Source organism: Eimeria tenella, genomic scaffold (assembly GCF_000499545.2).
Source record: "Eimeria tenella Houghton genomic scaffold, Eth_scaff50, whole genome shotgun sequence".
Classification (NCBI taxonomy): domain Eukaryota; phylum Apicomplexa; class Conoidasida; order Eucoccidiorida; family Eimeriidae; genus Eimeria; species Eimeria tenella.
In genome coordinates, this window is record NW_013543396.1 from 116771 (window position 1) to 131899 (window position 15129).

General features: G+C 52.0%; 2 protein-coding genes across 2 annotated transcripts; both read left to right on the top strand.

Annotated features, from left to right (window-relative positions):
* Positions 1–272: 272 nt before the first annotated feature.
* On the top strand, positions 273–7517 carry ETH_00004140 (uncharacterized protein; the record flags this gene model as incomplete). The annotated part of the gene is made up of 5 exons (XM_013377406.1): positions 273–4297; positions 4439–4541; positions 4661–5116; positions 5296–5655; positions 5973–7517. The coding sequence occupies 5 exons, from the start codon at positions 273–275 to the stop codon at positions 7515–7517; spliced, it is 6489 nt and encodes a 2162-aa protein (XP_013232860.1).
* Positions 7518–9693: 2176 nt separating this feature from the next.
* ETH_00004145 (endonuclease/exonuclease/phosphatase domain-containing protein, putative) lies at positions 9694–14152 on the top strand (the record flags this gene model as incomplete). Its single annotated transcript, XM_013377407.1, has 10 exons — positions 9694–10442; positions 10602–11038; positions 11314–11445; positions 11629–11709; positions 11966–12066; positions 12374–12518; positions 12663–12745; positions 13373–13571; positions 13734–13796; positions 13965–14152. The coding sequence occupies 10 exons, from the start codon at positions 9694–9696 to the stop codon at positions 14150–14152; spliced, it is 2178 nt and encodes a 725-aa protein (XP_013232861.1).
* Between the last annotated feature and the right edge of the window lie 977 nt (positions 14153–15129).

Here is a 15129-nt window from a genome sequence, read left to right on the forward strand (position 1 = left end):
TTATTAATCCGCAGCTGTCCGGAGAGTGCCGCCATCTAGTCATCTGGCCGTCAAGACCTTTGGAGGCTCCTTCACACAACCGCGGGAAATCGCCTGTTATCGCCTATTCACGAGCTTCTCGAAAATTGGTCAGCCTTGTAATTCTTTCGCAGCATCAAATTCCCCTAGTAGAGAAACAATAGCTCTGACCGTTTGACTGCACTTTGCAGTCGCGCTGCTGTTGTCGTGGCCTGGGAGCACCAGGTATACAAACGGCATAGTTTTGATTTGTAATGGATCTGCCTTGGGGCGCTCAGCCCCTAGAGAGAAGACGGGGGGGCCGTAGGCGAAGTGACAAACGTCACGCTCGCCACAATGAAGACGAGAGGGTGAATCGCGATTCTATGATTGATTTTTTGTCTGGTCTCAAGGGCAGCCTACAGAGTGCTCTACATGCCCCGGGGCCTACCAATCCTGAGGCTGGGGAGCAACAGAGGCCGGGCTCCATGATTTACTCGCAACAGTCCCCTCACACCCGCTGGGAGCGGCAGCTGCAGGAGCGCCATCGCCACACACAGCGACAGCACTTGGAGCAGCAGGAGGAGGCGCTGGATGAGCCCTCACCAAGTATGCATGAGCAGCACATGTGGCACCGCAACATGAGATACCTCAGCAGTAGAAAGCCACAGAAACCCGAGTGGACGTGTCTACAGCAGCTGGAGAAGACCCTTACAATAGATAGTGCAGATGAAGAGGATGATCCACCTTCTGCCGCTGCTGCCCCTGCATCCGCTGCTTTAAATTCACTTGTAGAAAATTCTTCTGAGGTAGCATATGGAGATGAGTATGAACGGCAGCAGCAGCAGAAGCAACATGAACGGCGCCACCACCGCCGTCGCCCAAATGGCATGCCTGGACGCCACAGCCGACGCCACAGTTACCGAAGTGACCAGTATCAGGGCTTCGACTTCGAATACACAGACGGAGAATCAGCGCAGGCGGCTGGAAGTTATGACCACGTAAGCCCTGTGGCCTCACCTCGCTTCGGGCGTCCCGAGCTGGATAAAGAGTTCTCACAGGAGCCCTCATCTCGCCAGTTTCCTGTCTATGACAACCGCCGAGAATCTGCACAGTTAGAAGAACATGATGAAACTGGAGCTTACTCCCAGCCGTGGACTGACGCTACCAACCCCTTCCCCGCCTCGGCCTCAACGGCCGCCACGGACGTCAACTCTCCCTCACTCTGGGACGCCAGCATCACCAGCAGCGTTAGCAGGCGGTACCATCAACACTACAAGTTGCATAAGCAGCAGCGGAAATGTGAAGGCGTCTCCAGACAAGAAGCTAGCTGGCTTGCAGACAGTGGTCCGCCGGCCTACAGCTCGGAGTTACCCGTGGACCAGTCAGTTCCTCGGCGTCAGCGCTTGATAGAAATTGCAAACCGATTTCCACTTATTTCCGAAGTAAACGAAGAACTTGAAACTGCGCAGCCGCGTCTACGGGATCTGCGAGAGCAACTAGATGAAGGCCTGAGGGAGGCCTTAACCCAAGACCTCTTGGAGTTTCAGAAGGAGGCCTTTCTTTCCGCCAGACGCAAGTCTGCGGCCAAGGCAAAGCTTCAACTTCCAGACGGGGAAGTTGAGGAGGAACATCATGGACACGCAGAAGCAGGCATGGCGGTCTCTGTTGAACCAGAGACAAAAGAGGAAGCTGAAGAGGCAGCAGATGTGAAAGCTGAAGTGGTAACAGGGACTGCAGAAGCCTCGGAGGATCCCACAGGAGCAGACGCTGCCCAAACAGAACAGTTAACGGCAGTGGAAGAGGGAGCGCAGGCCCAAGAGACTGAAGAGGAGAACAGAGAGGCTTTGGAAGAATCGTTTGGTGCATCCGACTCCGAGGCCACCAGGGAGCAGCAGGTCTTGTCGCCCATTGAAGAAGTACATGGAGAAGAGATAGAAGAATTGGAGGAGCCATTGGGAACTTCGCCCCAAAGTGAAGATGACTGCGCAGCAGAAGAAGATGCTGCATGCGGGTATGAGGAAAGCGAATGGGCTATGACGGAGGGGGAGAGTTTACAGGTCACTGAACAAAATGAAGAAGTAATGGAAGAGCCACAGGAACCTGAAGCAACCGAAGCTACAGAAGCAGATGATGAAGACGCTGCAGCACATGCAGCAGCAGCAGACGACGATGAAATAGAAGGAGAAGCAGAAGCAGCAGAGGAAGCAGCAGCAGCAGACACAGCTGAAGAGGAAGAGGAGGGCATTCTAGCTTCCAACTTTACGGAAGATGAAGGGACACTTGGTGCAAATCCAGAAACACAGGAGGCGTTATCAGTCATGAACAAAGCAACACAGTGTTGCGTTGAGGAGGAGAGACAAAACGGCGAGGCAGATGAGGTTGCAGCTGGGATAGCAGAAGAGGAAACCAAGGAGAAAACGCCGCCAACGGATGGACAAAAGAAAGAAGAGCCACTTCAGCAGCCACAGCCCTGTTCCTCCCAAGGCAAAGTGGCAGCGAGCCCGGAAAGGGAAAGCCAGACAGAGGTCGGCAGTGACCAGCTCACTTTGGAAGCACTGCGCGCATTGTCTGTGAGGATGCTGCAACCACTAAAGTTCGACACCGCGCAAGTACAACAGAAGAAGCAGGTAGAGAGAGGCATTTCGAGTTGGGGAGCGAACCTATTTCCCCACTTCGAGAAGGGAGAATTACTACCAGCATCTGATAGCTGCGTTGGCGAAAGACAGTTGCCGCGGGAAGACACAGACCTGGTCTACGGCCTACTAACGCACAGGGCCAGGCTCCACCAGCTGCTGCTTATGGAGGCCACAGAAATGGCAGCTGAAAGACAGAAAATGCCATTCAACAGCTTCGGCAGCAGCGCCGATTCATTTAGCAGCAACGTTCCGCCAGATTACCGGCAGTGGGCACCTCAACCATCACAAGAGGCCCCGTCGGCTGCACAAAATGCACAAAATGCCACAGGGGAGGGCTCCCAAATGCAGCCAGAGGCAGCTCCGGTGGTAGGAGCAACACAAGACAAAGAGATCATCGGCAATTCATCTTCTTTGGAATGCGAAGAATCCACAGCAGAGGCGAAAAATGCGCAAGAGTGCCTAGACTCTCCTCCATCAGCCAAGCTGGAAACAGGGACGGCAGCATCCGCTTCCGACAAGAATGACGCCGATGCTGAGCCAAAAGTAGCAGTATCTTCCAGCAAGGATGCAGACTCAGAAGCAGCAGGATCAAGTGGTGTTTGTGAGCGCTGCAGGGATACGGAAGACTCACCCTCGTTGGACCTCGCAGCGGTTGAAAATACAGGCGATTTCTTGCCAGCCTTGGCAGAAAGGGAAGAGCAACCACAGGCTCTTGCTGAACCAACTGACACGGAGAGAAAGAAAGTTGACGACAGTTCTGCAGATGCAACGGCAGCTTCTGCTGTGGAAGCAAAGGCAGCAGCAGAGGCAGCCGCTGCTGCGAAGGCAGCAGCAGCAGCAGCCACTACAGCTGAAGCTGCCGCACTGGAGGCTACGCGTGCAGCAGCAGCAGCAACTGCAGCACTTAAAGCACACGCTGTAGCGGCGGCAGCTGCAGCAGAAAAGGAAAGGGCTGCGGCTGAACTGTCTCCACCAGAAGATTCCCCTCGTATTCCCCAAGATCAGAACGACATCTACGAGCTGCAGGGACTTCACGAGGAAAATATAGCAGCAGCTGCGGCTCAAAGGATCATTTCTTCAGCTGTAAACCCAGAAGCCCTGATAAGTTATGACAAAGCTAAAATTCGCCTGAGTTGCGGCAGCGCCTACGTGGCTCAACGACGGGCTTTGCCGATTCCGCCTCCAGCGAGAGGCAGCAAGAAGCATCATCCATCACCGTCACCCATTGCAGCAGCACCACAACTAGCAGCTATACGGGCCGTCTCGTCGGCTGAAACATCAAAGGCATTAGAAACAGTGAGGACTCTTGAGGAGAATGGATTGTATCCTCAGGCCCGGTTAGACGGGAAGAAATGCAGTGGAAAAGAGGGCAGTGTCGGGGACTCGAGCCAGCAAACGCTGCAGCACAAGTTGCAGCAACAGCTGAGGCTGAAGATGGTACAACAGCAAGCAAATCTACAGACGCTACCGCAGCTGCAAGAAACGCAACAGATTCTCCCGCTACAACCGGAACAGCCTATTCTGAAGCTGCAGCAGCTCGTTCTGCAGCAGCAAGAGCAGCAGCAAAAAGCTCAAATAGTGAGCCCACAAGATGGCTCGGCCTCAACGAGCCGCCGTGCAAGCCGCGTTCGATTTGCAGACGAAGCACTTAAAAACGAGGAGTGAGTTCCTCTCCTTCATCCGGGGATGTGTCAGCCGTGCTGGCGGCCTCAACGTTTTCCTTTGCCGGCATGCGGTCTCTTCCTACGCAGCAGGGCTACCTTCGCTGCTGTTGTTTCTGCATCTCTGTTTGCTCTATTTAGGCTCAAAGAACAACTGAGAAAACAGGCTAAGGAGCTGCGGAAGCTGCGCCATTTCAGAGACGTGCAGCACACTCTCCATGAAGAGACCGAGCAGCACATTGACGTGAGCAGTCTGTTGACAGACCCACGACTTCCGGAAGCAGCGATTATCCATAAGTGTTCCGACCTTGCCACAGCCAACGTTGCCACGACTGTGTGTTGTTTTCTCTTCCGTGCTTTCAGAGGCTGCACACGGAGCTGAAGAATCTCGCGGATGAGAACTTGAATTTGTTGCAGCAGCAGAAGCAAACAGGGTTTGGAGCTCAACAGTTGGCCTTCAACCTCCTCCGGTTGCATGCGCTAGGAACGAAGCGGGGAGTTTCAGTGAAGGATGCTGCAGTATCGCCCCGCAGCGAACAGACAGCAGCTCTCGAACATGTGCTACAGCAAAACAGAGAGCTCGAGCAGATGCAGTGGCAATTGCAGCAGCTACGGCAGCGCGTAACCGACAACCGCGCTACTCAGCAAGCAGGTGAACAGCGGCTTCTAGAGCTACAGCAAAGTGAGGCGAGACTGCAACAAGAAAACAACGACCTGAGGCAGAGGCTACAAACTCTGAGTGCAGCGCAGCAGCAGGCCTCCGCAGCTCAGGCAGAACATGAGAAATCCAGAGATAAGCTCCGCGAGGAAGCAAACACTGTAAGGCTAAACATTTTCAACTATCAGTGGTTGTAGCGACGGCCAACGGCCAACGGAGTAGGGAGCCTTGTATTTGTAACCAGGAGGTTTAAGGCTCAGGATCTACAGTGCAGAACAACTCAAAGCTAAGGTCCTCATTTTCCGTTGTTGTTGCATGGCTGCTTATTGCGATTCCCCAGGGTTTGAGAAAGGCTCTTGCTGCTGAGCAGCAAGCTCGCTTGGAGGCGGAAGAACAACTAAGAGAAACACTTGAAGTGATGCAGCTGCTAAAGCAGTGCCTACAGGATCATAAAGAGAAATCGGCCTCTCTGGAGTACCACGTCAAGGAGCTACAGGAACTGCAACGGCAACAAAAGGAAGAACAGCTGCAGAGGGCTTTTGAAGCTTCCCAGTCTGCTGCGATTCTGGAGGCCTTGGATCGAGAACAGAACACAAGGGCGCTGCAAACAGCGCAGGAGACGGTTAGCACCGCAAAACAAGAAGACCAGCCTTGCAAAGCCTCTATTTGCCAAGATTCACCGGAAACAGTCAAAAAGGAGGTGATGCAAAGCGGCACAAAGCATCCAGCAATAACCTGGACACTAAGAGTAGCCCCAGCCGCATGAGCAGCAACGCAATGATAGCAGCATGGGGCGCATCGATTACGTCGGAAGCCAGCCACTAATGGAGCATGCTTACAGTGTAGAGGCAAACTTTGAATGCGTATGAGGCTACCTCGGTAGCTGGCTTTGAGTTTGAACACATCCTGAAGCTTGGGTAATGTAATCGTGTGAAGCTAAATATCAAGAAGGGAAACAGCTCTTTGGGTCATGGTCGTGCTATTGTGGTTACCTGTGGGGTTCAATTTTATTTGCAGACAAGTGAGATGGGCATACAGGCGGGCCCTCCAATGCCGTACGGCAGTCACACCAACGCTGCTGCTGAGGAACACCAGCAGCTGCTGAGGCAGGCAGCACAGCAACAGCAGCTTATAGCTCGGCTCAAGTCGGCTTTGGCTACCCAGGCGAAGACTTTATGCCAGGAAAAAACGTATTATCAACAGCTGGTATTGAAGCTTCAGCAGCGTATTGCTGAACTGGAGAGGTACCAGCATCAGCTGCTGCTCCACATGCAGCAACAGCAGCAGCAGCTGTTCCAACAGCAGCACCAGGCAGCTTCGCTACAATCCGTGGCATCAGGGGCTTCTCAGCGCCCGCCATTTGTACTGCAGGCTCCGCCTGTGTTCGTCGGAGCCCCAGCAACAAGCTTACCAATAGCGCCTGTACTCACCCAGACCTTTACATCGGCCGACGTGCAGGCGGCAGCGCGTGCTGCCGCTGAGAGACAGCATCAGCAGCGGGGGGGCCGAGAGGTGCAAGAAGGGACAGCGGCAAGGGTCGACATCATTGAACACGAGCCAGAAGCCGACCCAAGCTGCAGTGCACGCAGAGAAGACTGGCTCAAACTTCTGTCGGAGGCCATCGAGGAGGAAGAAAACAAGCAACGGACCGAACCAACTCCACGGGAAGCGCAGGACGAGGGGCAGCGCAGAGCAATATTTGACAGGCCAGGGACACCAGCAGCAGTAATATTAGCAACTCAGAAAGGAGCCAAATCAGTTTCAGCCACTCGAGAAGATACGGTACACGTGGAGATGCAAGAAACCCAGTCTGCATGCTATAATCGGGACAATGCATCAGCAGCCCTAGAGGAGGCAGTGTCCGTGGATGCAGTAGAGCCGAAGACATTTGGGGCTCAAGAGCAGCAGCAAGCACAGCAGCAACTGATACAGCAACTGCAAGATAGTCTGCAAGGGAAGGTCTACGTGCATCTTGAGAAGCTGCAACGCACCCTCAGTTCGGACCCTAACAACGGCCTATCTGCGGGCAGTGTATGCGGTAGGGGAATCTCGCAATGCACAAATGAGGGTCAGGCGGCAGCGCCTGTTGGTGAGTTGATAAAAGAGAACCTGGAGCATTCCACTGAGAGCCGTGATAGGCCGTTACTTACTTCGCATGAACAGCAAACCCCACTGGAACACCGGTTACAACATCTGCTGCAGCAAAAACAGCGGGAAAAGCAGCAGCAGATATCAATACTTTCTATACCTTCTTCTCCTGCCTACGCGAGCCCATTCGGCACCACAGATTCCGTCTCTGTCTCACTGCCGCTTCCTTCAGTTCCGTCCGGGCTGGAGTGTCGGGCACTGCTGAAGCGGTCTGAGCTAAACCGCAGCCCCACAACCTCTACAACCGCGAGCACTGTCGTTAGTGATGATATCAGCAGTGCACCTGCATTCCCTTCTGCCCTCTGCAAGCCACCGGAGAAAAGAGACGCTGAAAACGAGGAGGAGGTTTCTGGGGCACGGCAGAAGGTGCAGCAACTCAGGCAGCTTTTAAGACAGCAAGGGCTCCTTAACTGACGAAAGACGCCCTAATGTCGTTCGCTTTACCGCAAGAATATAATTAGGGAATCCCGTTCGGGCCTCAACTCTTGAATCCTTCTCCAAGTGATTCTCTCAGTTTAAGCAAGGGCACGTATAGCTAGACAAGCTATTTTCACGTCACCACGGGGAAACAACAAATGTAAAACGTAACTAAGATAGTACTGTTCGCAAGAAGCACGGGCACCTAATATCTATGCAACGCATGCCGCGAACCGCCTTATGACTGTGCGCCCATATTTGTATCTACCCTCATGTTCAGTTGGTTCGAGCAGTGTCACACTTTTATCACCACCGTTCTCTGCCTTCCTCTGGCGGCAAGAAAAAAGGATAAGAAAGGAATGATGCAAAGAAAAGCTTTTTGAGTTTAAAGGCGGACTTCTACATAAGAGAGGCCACGGAACGAAGAAAGTTTTGGCATGGCCAGTCATGGTTTTCAGCGTGGAGACACTGCGCGGTCCGCCAGCTGTATATTCCAGGAGTACGTATTTACTGTAGTTAGAAAGATAAAACTCGTAGCAGTATCTCATTACTAACCATGAAGTGCAAGTCGTTGAGAGCCGGCATGGGTAGAGCTGTCGGGGTGCGTCGTGGCACCACGGTTTTTCAACGTTGCAGTTCATATGCTTTTTCGATACTCAGATACGAGAGAGAGAGCTCCAGTGCTCGACGACAATTAACTATTTGGGCTCTGTAGGATGCCACAGTGTTTGCATTCCCCCCATGAATCGTTGAAGTGGGCCACTTTGTGCGGTTCATCCGAACAACCCACAAAAAATATGTTTGAGCGTGCACAAGGTAATGCCGTCGCGGAGGCACCGTTCTCTACATCAGCAAAACTTGAGTAGCCAATGTGCAACTGCCTTAATGCTCCGTGTTCTGCTGCTGTGGAAGTCGAGCGATGGGGGTCGTTGACATAATGCGCCAATCCCCCATCTTGTCGCAGATCCACAAACTCTCAGGAGAATTTAATTCCTTATTTAAAATGCAGTATTGATGTAACTTAGCTTCTGAAAGGCTTATTAAGAGGTGAATGACCTGCCAAGGCAAGCTGACTGGTCAACGCCACGCACATTGGAAGCACTATGGAATACATTGATTGGGGTGTTTGCTCCGTTTTTTCAACATAAACTTGGCACTGATGTGCGAAATATGTATGAATGTCAAATGTATGAGTAAATTCCTCCTTCGGGGCCCTTCAAGGAAAAAGTGGCACCGATGAAACCGACATGCATGTCCATCAGCTGACCGGCAGCTTTTCGTACTCCAGCCTGACTCTGTTTACTTCTGCTTTACAATTTACTTTTGCAGATTTCTTTTGAGAAACTACCCCGAAGCAGCTTTCGCTGTGGCCGCTAAAATCCGCTCCTTACCACGGAGTTCCACTTGGCGCGGGAGCGTGGTGTCTACAAGCCCGGGGTTAAAAGTACATTTTTTCGCGACATTTCGGAGGAGTGGTTTTATGGGGCTTGGATTTGCATTCCGTGGAGGATCTGCAGGCAGCTTACCTAAAGTTTGTCCCATGCGCAAGGTAATACAGCTCAGGACAACTCTATGCGCTACTCAAGTTCACTAGCGCTTCTACTGAGCGCATTCGTCCTCAGCAGCATTCTACATCAATTAATCTCTAGTCATTGTAGCCAGAGAGCAAGCATGGTCTTCTATCTGTGCCAGCACTCTCTCTCCTCTTTCCAATCGTCCGATTTGGATGGTGGTCTCTTTTTGCGGCCATGCATTCGTCTAACTGGGCTCCTGCTGCGGGCACACTAGAGCTTTTTGTCTGGCTGTGCTCATGAATTTCTGAGCATGGATGGTTACTCGTTTGCACCGCTTCTCCCCCCAGTGAGCAACACTCCAGCTGCTTCCCGCGCAATGAGCTTTGGGCGTGCGTTTTGATCAAGATATCCGTACTCACAGCTACGTGGACTTGTATGCGGATTGCAACCCATAGGAAAATCTTCCAGTGAGCGTCGGTGTTGATGCTTGAGTGTCCCCCTGTGTAGCTGCGCCTCCTTGTCCGAGGAGGTCATGTTCGCAGCAAGTTTGTGTTGTCGTTCCACTGCATCTCTCTCCACTGACACAGCAGATTGAGGGCTAGATCCACATTTTAGGAGACAGCAAGAATCTTGCTTCCCCGTCGGGGCTGCTTACAGAGATGGAGCCTTGCGGCAGCCAGGAGCCCCTGCCCAGCAGCTCGAAGGAAAGTATGACATCAGAGGGCACGAATGAGCATCCACAGGGTCTCACATCTCCCGAGGCATCAGCAAGCCTGCATGGCATGACTGTCCATACAACACAGGACAGCAGAGTTCACGCCTCACGCTCCAGGAGGGCCCGCCCTGGTGCTCACTTCCAGGCTCCCCCCTCATCACCACGATCGCCCCTCTCTTGCTGCAACACCCTGTTCTTTCCGTCGACCATACAGGCGGCTGCTTCCATTCAGCTGTTAGAGAGCAGAGTGCAGGAGCCGAAAAGTGCCCCAGTGTCAGAGAAGCCAGTAGAGCTGCGGGCACAGCCCTCCACCCCATGTAAGCCTCCTCACGAGGGTACCCCTACTCTGCATCAGGCGCAGTCTGCTGCTGCTTCCCCTTCAAGCCGGCATCTGCTGTCTCCAAACGGCAGCCTGCGAGCGGCTAAGCCGAGCGACTCTTCGCGGGAGGCCCACCAGTGGCACTTCAGCAGCAGCAGCAGCCGTGGTGGCATCGCCGCTGGCGCTGCAGCCCACAAGCCACGAGTCGGACCACTTTACCCAACTGGAGGTCCGCTTCTGCCTTCGAGTCTCCACTTGAAGACGCAGCGACAGCTTAACAGCGCCTCACCTGGCAAGCGCCTTACGGCTGTCCCCAGAAATGTCGATGTTTCATTGCAGGGAGCTCAGCCACTCAAAATCTTCTGCGGCACCTGGTAGGCTACATGCAGGGAGCAAAACATCTGGCATCAATCAGACCTTTCTCGTTAACCTTCACAAACAGTTCGCAGACTCACAGACATGTACTCGCAGTTCGTGCTCACACGCTCGAATAGGCATGTGCCCAACACGAAACCTGTGAGGTGCGTTTGCAGGAATTGTCAGTACCAGGATTTCCCAGTCAGCGTGCTTACGAATAGTCAAACAGCAGTCCGGGTTCCGCGGCTGCCTGATTGCTCCAATTATTCAGCTTGCACCCTTTCTGGATCCCCAAATTATTGCGCCACGGAGTGCTTGCCAGATGAGCTTCCCGCGGAAGTGATTGCAAAAATGGGCGGCGAATTCGATAAATTGTACGACTGGGAGGGGATGGAGAAACATGGGTCGCAACAGCCAACAAACGACTCTGCAGGGCCGCCTCAAGTTCACATCAATCCTCCGTCTCTAGCTCGGAAGAGCACCATCAAAAGAGGGGATCTTGTGAGATCCAGCACAAAGCTTCTCACCGCCGTGCAAGGGGAGGACCAGCCGTTGGTGGACTGGCTGTTGCCGGGCTACGATGTGTATGTTGTCTCGCTTCAAGAAACTTTAGGTGCGTTTGCCTGTCCATGAAAATTACGTTAAATGTGTGGAGTAAAAGAAGGGTCAAATGCTTCATGCAACAGTGGCATACTGGAACAGCGTGTGATTTAAAATGTACAAAGGAGAGCAATCAGGGGAGTCGGCCTACCGCGCCTTTTGACCGACCGTTTTAGTTGACGACATCGGGAGAGGTCTTTGCTTCTATGAGTGTTGCTGAAGTTTAGCGGCAACGCAGTGTTAATCTCCCCTTGGAAATTTGTTGGGCTTAACTTGACTGCTCTACAGGTCAGAGTATCTTTGAAACCGTCACTGTTTACCTCTCAACTGTAAATGGAACATCCTTCAAGCGGATAAAGTTTTCGGAGGATAAACTTTCCGGATTGGGCGACGGCGCGTGGATGCAGTTCAAGAGCACCAGTGGGTGTCTCATCTGACCTGAGTGGAAGACGTCATTCGTCCTTGCGTTGTTATGCGTCTGCTGTATACACAAGCGCAGCACCTGCCAGACGCTGATATCTGTGATCGCTTTCCGGAACAGGTAGCACAGGTAGTTAGCGGTAGATGTGCGGTGGGGTGAGAGGCACTGGTGTTGTGTTGCAGGCTTGGCGGCATGGGCGCGAGAAGATCTAGAGGGGGAAGGAAAGCCCGTTAGCTTTGTGAGCTCAAAGGCAGCGTCCGTGAGTGAGTGGGCATGTAATCACTCTGGAAAAGAGTAGCAGATATGCGGCGGGAGATGGTCGCAATTCGACTCGCATTTTTCACTCGCTAAACTTTACTTTTTTCATGTAGAAAATATATCTATATGCATACGCATGTATATTACGGGTTCAGCCTTCTCAGTAGGGGCTGCTAGTCTTCCACTTGCTGTTACTGCGTCTAGCTCAACCAGTTTAGGGGCTACCGTGAGCAAAAGTTGGTCAGTTTGTTTTTATTTCAGGCTTCTTGTCTGGGAGTAAAGGGGGCGTCAGCGTCTGTCTCAAGATTTGGGGTCAATTATTTTGTTTTATTGGCTGTCATATGCCATCAACATCCCCTGAGGTTTGTCCTGCCCTGCTTAGCTGTTAAGCTTTGTATCTCGTCACGAGACGGAATCTTTGTGCATGTATTTTGATACTTTTCTGCGGTCAAAATCATTTTTAGGATCCGCGCATCCATAAAATGATTTGAACAGCAGGGAAGTCCCAGAATACATGCAAAGTTTCTCCTTGATGACGTCAACACGTCGGCACCAGTGGCAGAAGTGACCATCCTGTTGGACTTCCAAAGCAACACAGACGGACATGGTGCAATTTGTGCTCTTCAGTCATATCTGCGTATGTATGCGTGTGCGCTCTGTGTGTAACAGGACCGCCGTAAGGCTAGGGCTGTTGTGGAACAGCGGTTGCTAGAGTTTTATGGAGGGGCGTCGAGTTGGGCGGAAGCGTTTCATCACGTACTATGGATGGGTGACTTCAATTTCAGGACACAGCGAGTAACCGTTCAGCGGGCGGGTAAGCTGCCTTTTCTCCCGTAACGCCGGGTCTAGCGCATTATGTTGAAGTGGAGCGTGCGTTTCGTGAGAACAAAGGATTACGTAACACCTGAGAGGCATTTCCTGCCTCTGTATTATTATGCGCTGTGTTTCCGTTGCGCAGTTTCTCTTCTTAAGCAATCCCCCACAGGCTTATTCGCTTTTGATGAGTGGGTGGGGACTAACGGCGACGATATGCGTTCTGCTGTAAGACTTCCCTTCTCCACAAGACGACATAAAGTTGGAGATATAGAGAGACAGAGAAGTGCAGGGACGGGGCGTGGATAGCTATTTCGAGATGATGTTTCTGCTGCGTTTTTTGAGTATGCGGTAGTGGCTAATGGCTGTATTGGAACTTCGCCACGACTAATAGGTTTTTTGTTGTTTCCTGGTGTCCTGAGCCAGCAGTGGCATACGCCTGTGTTCTTTTTACAGGAAATTGAACATGAGTATTTTTGTCTCCTTGCATGTACATGCTTGCCCGTGTGCATCGCCACTGGCCTACGCATATGTATTCGTCTGTCCAAGTACAAATGCTGATACGCGGGTACAAACGTGAACGTATAAATGAACATGTGCATCTGCAAGATGGTGTGCGTAGTCATGAGCGGCTTGTGCTTCCATGTGTGCCGCAACGTCGACGTCATCGGTAATGTCGCCGTGAGAATTTTGCGATCGAGACCTACAAAAAATAAATTTGCCGAGGCGTATTTATCGGCATAGGAGCTGCACGAACTATCGCATGCACGCGCAAACTGAAACACGCGAATTGCATGGCTCCTTCCTGTTCAGAAGTGATTTTGGGCTTTGTGTCTTTGTCATGGCCATATTCAGGGTTTTGTTGAGGCGCCAGTCGTCTTCCCTCCCACTTACAAGAAGGCTGACGGCCGCCCGCCGGCGAACTTGAGCGAACCGAAGTGGGTAGAGGCGGAGTACCAGACACACATGATCACACAATGGTACAAAGGAGCCAGACACCAAGATCGCATTCCTTCGGTGCGCCTTCTCTTCTCCTACAGGAAGCCTGGCCTTGGTATTTTGGCGGCTTACTTTTTCCGGGGAATCAGAGGTCATGCTATGTAGCAGCGTTTCTCGGGATCCAGCGCACGTAGCTTAGTTCAGCTCATTCTTCCAAATACGTTCAGTGCGCATGCGCTGCAGTGGACGGACAGGGTGTTTAAATGCTCTCTTGCAGAGGTCTCCTCGCTCCTCCGCTTTCAGCCAGATATGTACTTTTGTGCTATGCCAAGCCGGCCGTGTAAGCTACTGCGAAACGTACCAACCAGCCCCCGCTGGAGAGATAACAGCAAAGCTTTTCAAGTAGCCACGAATTCCGTAATACACGCTCATGCTCCAGTTCATTCATTACACTTGGTATGTTTGTGTTTTTTTTTTATTTTTTGCTTTTTTTCGTTCAATGGCGCAGCCTTTTTGATTGCCAGCGACCACTCTCCCGTAGGCTTAGGCCTCGAATGTTTTCCTCTGGATTTTGCCTACGCGCTACCAGATGTCACTTCAAACGCAGCGACCTTCAAGAAGTCAGTCAATGCGGCTATCCCTAAGGCATCAGCAACCCCTCAAAACATTGGTGAAGAGATATACATGGGCAGCTGAAAGTCTGTCTGCTCAGTGAATAAAAGTTTTAAATATCCACCATGCACCACTGATGCAAAGTTATCCGTCCTCGAGAGACAACTTCGTTCCGTAGGTTTCTTTTGTGCCACGTCTGATGAGCACAAGCTATGGACAGCATGATTTTCTCCTCATAACTCGCATTCTAGAAACGCCGCAGTGTGGAAAGGTGGGGGGAGATTCCTCTTTAGCGCCCTACATCTGGCACCTGCATTGAGGAGTTTCAACGCCGAGCCGGGCCTCAGGCGTGATTACAAGTGGTTGCAATACCATAGCAAAAGCGGGATTTACACACCCGCTGGAAGTTGCTGTGCGTAGTTGATGAGCGCGTGGCTTTGCTTTACGTGCAACTTTGCCTGTTCATGCAACGCATGTATTACTTGCGATTTGTGACAAACGGCGAATTAGCCTGCAGTGGGAACAGGGGCTTTTCAGTGGCAGCGACTGTTCATCGCTGGAATGCACGGCAAATGTGCAGTGAAGACTTTATGTAACCCTCTGAGAGCTTATTCCGGGAGGGCAACACCAACTGATATTCATTTGGGCTTTCATTAGGTCCTCTATTCTCAAGCGAACACTATTTAACTTTTAAGCACTGCTTTGCACAGAATATTCGACATATTTGACGCTTCAACCTCCTATTCATAGGGCTTCCACTGTGCGTTAGCTTGCAGTGATATAGGGTTCCAACAGAGAGTTAGGTAGCTTTTGCCAGATCAGCAGTAGTTGGGTAGAATGGTAAGCAAGAGATTAGGCGAGCCTCAGGCCTCTCACTTGGGGTTTCCATTTAGCCAGGGGACTAGCCTGGAAATGAGCGTGGCTTCATTTTTGAAGCACAAAATGCCATTAATATTCTACAGGAACGCCAGCTGGAAGCATCTCCACAGTTGAAGGCGGCGCAGCAACAGTGACCTCCACCTCTGGATGGTGTAGTAGGGCGAGGTGCGAAGCGTGACTAC